The following is a 7,114-nucleotide window of genomic DNA, read 5'->3' on the forward strand; positions in this document are numbered from 1 at the left end:
CCCACCCCAGGTTCCTGGTACATGTAGTCTCAGCACGTCGTGTTCATGACTCATGATCAGTCCCTGCCCAGGAGTGTGATAAAACTGCACTGTGACAAACGGCACAGTCAGGCTGCACCAATACTCGGGATCAGGGCCAGGCCAACACAATTATGAGTTTCTACAGATAAAGAAATACAAAAGAAATCCCCAAGGATAAAAAAAGCTGAGTCACTGTATGTCTGACTCTGTTTGCAAAGACAATTCTAAAGATTGCAAGTACAGAGACAAAATGGTGAACAATTATTATTGTTTGATTTGTATCAATGTTTATTGTAGATATACAAAAACTCCTAGTTAAAGCTCTTTGTAAGTGTCTCTATTGCATGTAGGTTTAGATTTATTCACTATTTTTTGATGGCAGTTAAAATCTATATACAAACTACAAAGAGATTGCAGAAAGAGTTCTCCCCATTTTATCCCCATTTTATTTGAACCTTATTGCTGCTGCCTATAACCCATAACCAATTTAGATACTGTACCAAGTGTCTACCTTAGCAATCTAAAAAGATGTCCCAGAAAACAAAGACTTAAGTTTCCCCGGCCCTCCCTCCATGATCATTAGCAGTCCCCCAGTGTAACCCATGTTTGATGCGTCTGCAGTCCTCACAATTTATTGCCTGAGCGTCAGATGAATAGGTGCAGAAATCGACGCAGCTTCGTGTAAGGGAGACAGACAATAACGATTTCCAAAGCCACATGCTACCCTTTTGTAACTATTCTACAATATCCACTGTTGCAAAATATTCCTTCTATATATAAAACAAAGCAAAAAATCTACACATTGAAAATATTACATTTTGAATTGTTTCGGATGACTAGGTGTAGAAAAATTGATGCAGCGTTGTGAAAGGAACGTAGACAATATTAACTATTTCCAATGCCACATGCTACCCTTGAGTTGTGCAACCATTTTACAATATCGAGTTGCAAAATACATATTTTGTCTACAAAATAAAGCATCTACATGTCAAAAATATAGATTCTAGAATTTGCATAGCTGACTCTTAGTCTTACTACTAAATGCCAAAAAAAAACTTGGGAATAAAAAATGGCATGCAATTACCATATGTATAATGCCTTATGACTTATATTAGTACATGTAATTAACAATTCCCATGCTAAGGTAGTCTTTTGTCTCTAGATCTGTGCATGTTACGGGGTTAGGCAGCAGGGAGGAGGTTAAAATGTAGTCTTACAAAATCTCCTTCTTTCCCTCCCAAATCCATCCATTTTAAAGCTTCCCTAGGGTATAGTTGAGCGCTCGACTTACTGCTGTCAATTTTTGGCAGGAGTCCCATACTTGAACTGTGTGAGCTTTCAATATAAATCAAATGTCTGGATTTCTGTCTGAATTCATAGAAAATATTGCTTGCAAACTGTACCATATCAAGTCAAATATCTGGGTTTTCTATCTTATTTTCTACAAAATATTGCTTGCAAAACGGTATCCTTTCATTGTACTGGAGATACATCCCAATCGGTGATTGCAAGACTAAAGAGTTGTCTATCCAATCTACATATAGCATAGATTATAAAGGTGTCAACTACACCACTGTACCTATGTAGAGGTAGAACAACTTGTCCAACCAGTATTTCCAGATACAGGGGTGTTTTAAAGTAGTCTTCAGTACTGCAAGATAGGGCTGTGAGGCTAGCAGTGTCTGTAGAGAAAGATTGCAAGTTGGATAGTCTTGGAATGCAGTTATGGGGAAGCTACGCTGTAAAGATAGAGGTTTGCTCTCTGTAAATGCTGTCTAGAATACTATAGATTGTTTAATTGTTTCTCAAGTTCGTAGTGTATTAGAGCTCAAACCCGAAGTATAACCTGCATATGCAGGTTAGTGCAGTTAAAATTGGAGCTGTGCAGGTATTTCTGATGTCTACCTGCACCTAACCTGCACTGGTCCATGTACATGTACTGGGTATATGCAGGTTAGTGCAGGTAAAATTGGAGCTGTGCAGGTATTTCTGATGTCTGTCTACACCTAACCTGCACTGGTACATGTACTGGGATTGTTAAGTATTTCTCAAGTTTGTACCATGTCTTTAATGTTTTCTTGTGTTCTCTACAGCTAAACAAGTAGCAAAGAAGTCTCAGAAGAAGAAGATGAAGGAGTTGAATAAGAAGGGAGACAGTAAAGACACAGACCTTATGGATGCATTCAGAGAAAAGGAAGAGGTAAGGAAAATGTTCCTTGGAGTCTTGGAGTAGAAAGACTTCAAAAACTTTTTTTGTAGACTGTATTGGGGGAGAAATTGTACGATGACATACAAAAATCTGTATTTGTGAATTAATTATTGTGAAATGGAATGCAAGAAACGAAGATTGCAAAGAGTACCCTACCCCCCAAGTACACAATAGTTGTCTAGCAAATACATGTAAGAAACAGTAACTGTTGATCTGTACAAGGTTGTGCCAATATTTCCACCTTGCCCCCTCTCTAATTTTTACAGGCCACAGTTAAACTTGAGACAAGTCAAATATTTGTATGGTTATAATCTTTCTATTCAATTGTACGTCTTGTAGTAACTGCTTTTTTTTTTTTAATTTTTATAGAGCCAAACAGTAGAAGAGCCAAAGCCTGTTGAGGAGCCAAAGACAGAGCCTCCCCCTCCCCCCACCCTAACCCAGGCCAAGCCTGAAGAAACCAAGACTGTAGAAGTAAAGGTAGAACCGCCAAAGGAGGACAAACCAGAGGTCAAGGAGGCTCCCAAGGTCGAGGTCGTTCCCCCCAAGGCGGAACCTCCCAAGGTTTGTTTGTTTGTTTAAGGAACCTCCAATTAGTGACAATACAACCACTACTCTATCTGGAGTCCTTTTACGTACATTGTAAAAATGTTTTTGGTCAGTTTCTTCCTCTTCTTCTTCTCCAAACAAATGAAAGGAACCCTTAATTATCATTTGCTAGGTTTTGGACAGTAAAATGCCCATGTAGCAACAATTAACATCAATTGTTAATGTTTACTGAAGGAAAACATATTGTTTTTGCTCTGTTTCCTCTTCTTCCCTTCCAAATACAAAAGGTCAATGACCAGAACCAGACGTCTGTCACCATGGTAACTGGTGTTGGGTTACATCATGTTGCAATTTTATAGCAGGAGGGATTTAGACTCTTGTCATCATACATGTGAATATGTTTGAGTAAGAATTAACAGAGCAGACCATATGCGAAGGTAAACATTATGCATTTGCTTTGCAAAATATATTACTTTTCTAGTAACAATATTACATTATACAATTTAGCCAAAAATTTTCATTTATTTCATGTAGGTCGACACGGCGGCTCCAACAAAAGACGACACGCCGGCGCCGAAAGTTGACGGCGTTGCCAACAATAACGAGACAGAAGAGAATGATGAAGAAGTCGTGGAGATAGAAGACAAATCTGGGTTAAAGTACAAATATAGGGAAGGTGAGAAAAGTCTACTTCATATCTTGATAAATAATGTTCACATACATTTGTTCCTTTATGTTACTTCATATTCTTTACACTTGGGATTTGTTTATATTTTCATGTATAAGACATCAAAGTTTCTCTTTGATTCCACAGTATTCTGGCAGCACATAGTTGCCATATGTAGTTTGCAAGATCATGTTTTTAGCATAGAATTAATAACAAGCACAACAAAGCATCTCTTAATTTTTTTGCATTCTGAGGCTATGTTCCAATATCATAGCCCCAACCATCTCTTTATAAAAGCATAAACATGCTAATATTTGGCAGACATGTAGCTACTCTCTCCATTGGTCGAACTCCTAATTGTGATGGAAAGTCTGGATCAGTCTATCCATTTAAAATGCTCAGAGAGTTTTACTTGATCTTAAACGATGTTTTGTCTGTTTTTCTGTATGCCGAAGCTGCCATGCTCGTGCCCTAAAAATGTTCAATTCACAAAAACTGAATTGTGCAGGCCAGTTTTGAGGAAAGGCTGAGAGCACTACAAGGAAATGATGAGTAACGCTTTGGTCCGTGTTTCTGACAACATCTGACGTTAAGAAGCGTTTTCCTCTGATCCGTTTCTGCAAGCATTTGTCCAATTCTAGACCCATTCGTTTGCAGCATTTTTAATGTAATATATAGCTGCTAAAGTAGAATAAGACAGGACATAACATCTGGGTAAAATGATCTGAATATGGAAAAGATAAGCTGACAGTCAACAGTTCCTGAACAGTTTTTAGTATTATACAACATTGTGTTTAAAGTTAAAACTTTTGGTCCAACACAAAGAAGTCCTCTCACCTAGAGCTTTTGACCAGTCACTCTGGTCTTCCTCAGTAGACTGACCCAGTGAAGCTTGTCACGTGGCTTCTTTGAAGTGTGACAAGGTCGAAAGCTCTAGGTGAGAGAATTTTTTGTGTTGGACCAAAAGTTTTAACTTTAAACATGTAACTACCAACACAGATGAACTTTCATGATGTCTAAAATAATGTTTTGTTTATTTTCTCTCCTCCCCAGACCAGTGGAGTCCGTTAAATCCTGAGGGGAAGAAGCAATATGACCGGAGTTTCCTGCTGCAGTTCCAGCCTGAGTGTATCGACAAGCCGGACGGACTGCCCAAGATCGTGGACGTGGTTTTGGACAAACCTCTCATCATCACGCCACAGCAGATGCAGGGGCGGCCGCAGGACTTCAGGGGGTACGTTTTTCAATAACACGATTTTCAGTGTTGCTATGACTAAACTAACCATTGACAGCAATGTACGACTACCTTTAGATAGCTGCCACAAAACCAGTGTTCAGACTTCTACTAGTCAGCATCCATCTTTCTGTCATTTTGCCTCTTATGACAAGCAAAAAGTTTGCCCAATCTGTCATCTTTGAGGACAAAACTTGGATATGGAAAGAGACATCATTAAACTCAGCTCAATGTACTAGCAAAATTTGCCCCTCAAAATGTAGGAAATAGCATTTCACAGGGTCAAAGAAATGTAATGAGCCTTGCTCTGAAATGAGCAATATTTCTTGATAAGATTGTAAAACAATAGGCACTATTGTTCTCTAGTTAGCCTTTGCTCTAGTTCATAAGTTGTCATATTCAAAGAAAACTCTTTTCTCTAACAATTTTTATGTGTCTTCCACATTTCCAGAATGGGAGGGTTCAACAAAGGCGGTCCCCCGGGTATCCCTGACCTGATGCCATCCTACATGAAGTCACCAGGAGGAGGCCATGGAAGAATGGTACATGTAGGTCTCACTACGCTTGCTAGGTGGATAGTCTGTGCTGTGTTAACCTTAACGTTCATGTTGTCTTGGTACACAAATTTGTAATATGTCTGTTTTATAGATAAAACTTAGTTGCACAACAAATTGTGTGTCAAGGTACAAACTTTAGTAACTTCTTGTACATAGCTACAGTTCCGTAAGGCTATTTTCCAACTCAAAAAGATTTTGACTCACCAAATTATCAACCTTATCTCTTGGCCTTCATCAGCTATCTTACCCAAGAGCTGTAGACATTATGATTTTTGCCATACATGACATCAGCACTGGTGGACAAAATACTGAGATTCGAAAATTCTGCTTAGTCAAATTCTTTTTGATGAGTCGGTGACGGTTATAAGATGTGCCAAAAGGCAGTTACTCAAGGAACTGCATCATTTCCAAAATCATATCGAGTTGCTTGAGTAACTATTTTTTGGCGGATTCGTCTTGAGTTGAAGAAAAGGTTAATTTTCCCTTTGTGATTAACCAACTCAGATGAACTTTTTGCTAAACATTTGCTGGTGCCTCATTCATGTGAATTACCTATTAATCCCTCTAAGAATTTGCGTCTAAAATGTGTTACTCAAAAGAACCATTGTTGATCATCGAAGAGAGAAGAAGTGGGGAAAAGTGCTTGAAAATTGTTGTTGCCTAGTGTACACTAAGCCTTGGAGTGTTTGAGCAGTTTTATTCTCACTGTGACCTTTGTTGACACAACGGAATGAGAAAGCATGAGAAGGAAATGATGAGCAACACTTTTCTCCGTGTTTCCGACAACATCTGACGTTAAAAAGTGTTTTCCTCTGATCCGTCTCTCGCAAGCATTTCTCAAATTTCAGCCCTATTCATTTACCACATTTTCACAATAACGTATAACTTCTAAAATAGAATAAGACGACATAAAACCTTCGGTAAAATTATCCTAATATAGAAGAAATCTAAAGGCAAAGACACTTTGTCTTGATCCATGCTTCCTGAATTGAGTGGTGTAGGTAAAATTTGTCTGGTGTAGGCAATTTTCAATGTTACCTGCACCAGTGCAAGTATGGAGAAAAAAGTGGTTGGAGCCTTGCTCTACAATTCCTCAAGTAGTGCAGATCCTGAACATAAAATCAACCAAATCTCTCGATCTTCATGCACTATCTGACCATTAGTGCTGTAGACACATTTCCACACATGACATCAGCACTTGTTGACAAAATACTGAGAGATTCGGTCAAATATTCCAGAATCAATTTAATTTTTAGTATGGGAACAGTTTAATTTTCCCTCTGTGATTAACCAACTCAGATGAACTTTCATGCTAATGGTTTGTTTTGTTTATTTCCTGCTTAGGGCCCTAACATGGGGCGTCAGCAGAGCCGTGGAGGGAACAGGAGAGAGCCGCGGAAGATCATCCCCAGCGTGCACACCAGGCTGGACGATGTGGAGCTGAACAAGGCTGACAACGCATGGAAACCCTCCACCATGAAGAAGGGCGCCGACAAAAGCCCAGAGGAGAAGGAAACTGATGTAAGATACTTTCAAGTGCAAAAACAATTTCAGAAGAAAAACTTTGAAATTCTAGATTTTTACAATTGATCGTGAATGATTAGGAAAAGAGCAAGATGAATCGAGAAAGAAAAGGAACTAAATGATGGAAAGCACAGTCAATTGTCAAGAAAACTTGGAAAATATAAATTTGGAGTCAAAATCTCCTGTATCAAGGCGAATTTGTTGAAGGAGATTCCAACTTTTCAAATTTACAACTTTTATGACATCAAGAATTTTTACCAGTAAAAACTAGTTGAACAGAAACTTACTGAAATAACAGTAAGGACACATAATAGAAATGTCTTATACTGTAAATCATAGTAATCAAAACTTTG

The 7,114-nt window shown here is 38.5% G+C and overlaps 1 protein-coding gene across 7 annotated transcripts in view; it reads left to right on the forward strand.

The window, feature by feature from the left end:
- The window catches only part of LOC109487502 (eukaryotic translation initiation factor 4 gamma 1-like), a 26,724-nt gene that overhangs the window by 4,970 nt on the left and 14,640 nt on the right, over window positions 1–7,114 (forward strand). For 4 of the 7 annotated variants that reach the window (XM_019791487.1, XM_019791489.1, XM_019791494.1 and 1 more), the window contains 6 exons: window positions 2,115–2,221; window positions 2,600–2,794; window positions 3,314–3,455; window positions 4,500–4,680; window positions 5,132–5,228; window positions 6,582–6,758. In XM_019791487.1, coding sequence (XP_019647046.1) covers window positions 2,115–2,221; window positions 2,600–2,794; window positions 3,314–3,455; window positions 4,500–4,680; window positions 5,132–5,228; window positions 6,582–6,758 — 899 coding nt within the window. Of the gene's footprint in view, window positions 1–1,736; window positions 1,775–2,114; window positions 2,222–2,599; window positions 2,795–3,313; window positions 3,456–4,499; window positions 4,681–5,131; window positions 5,229–6,581; window positions 6,759–7,114 lie in introns of those variants that run through there. The other 3 variants (XM_019791492.1, XM_019791490.1, XM_019791488.1) reach the window with 3 other exon arrangements.

Source organism: Branchiostoma belcheri, unplaced genomic scaffold (genome assembly GCF_001625305.1).
Source record: "Branchiostoma belcheri isolate BF01 breed outbred unplaced genomic scaffold, Haploidv18h27 scaffold89, whole genome shotgun sequence".
Lineage (NCBI taxonomy): Eukaryota > Metazoa > Chordata > Leptocardii > Amphioxiformes > Branchiostomatidae > Branchiostoma > Branchiostoma belcheri.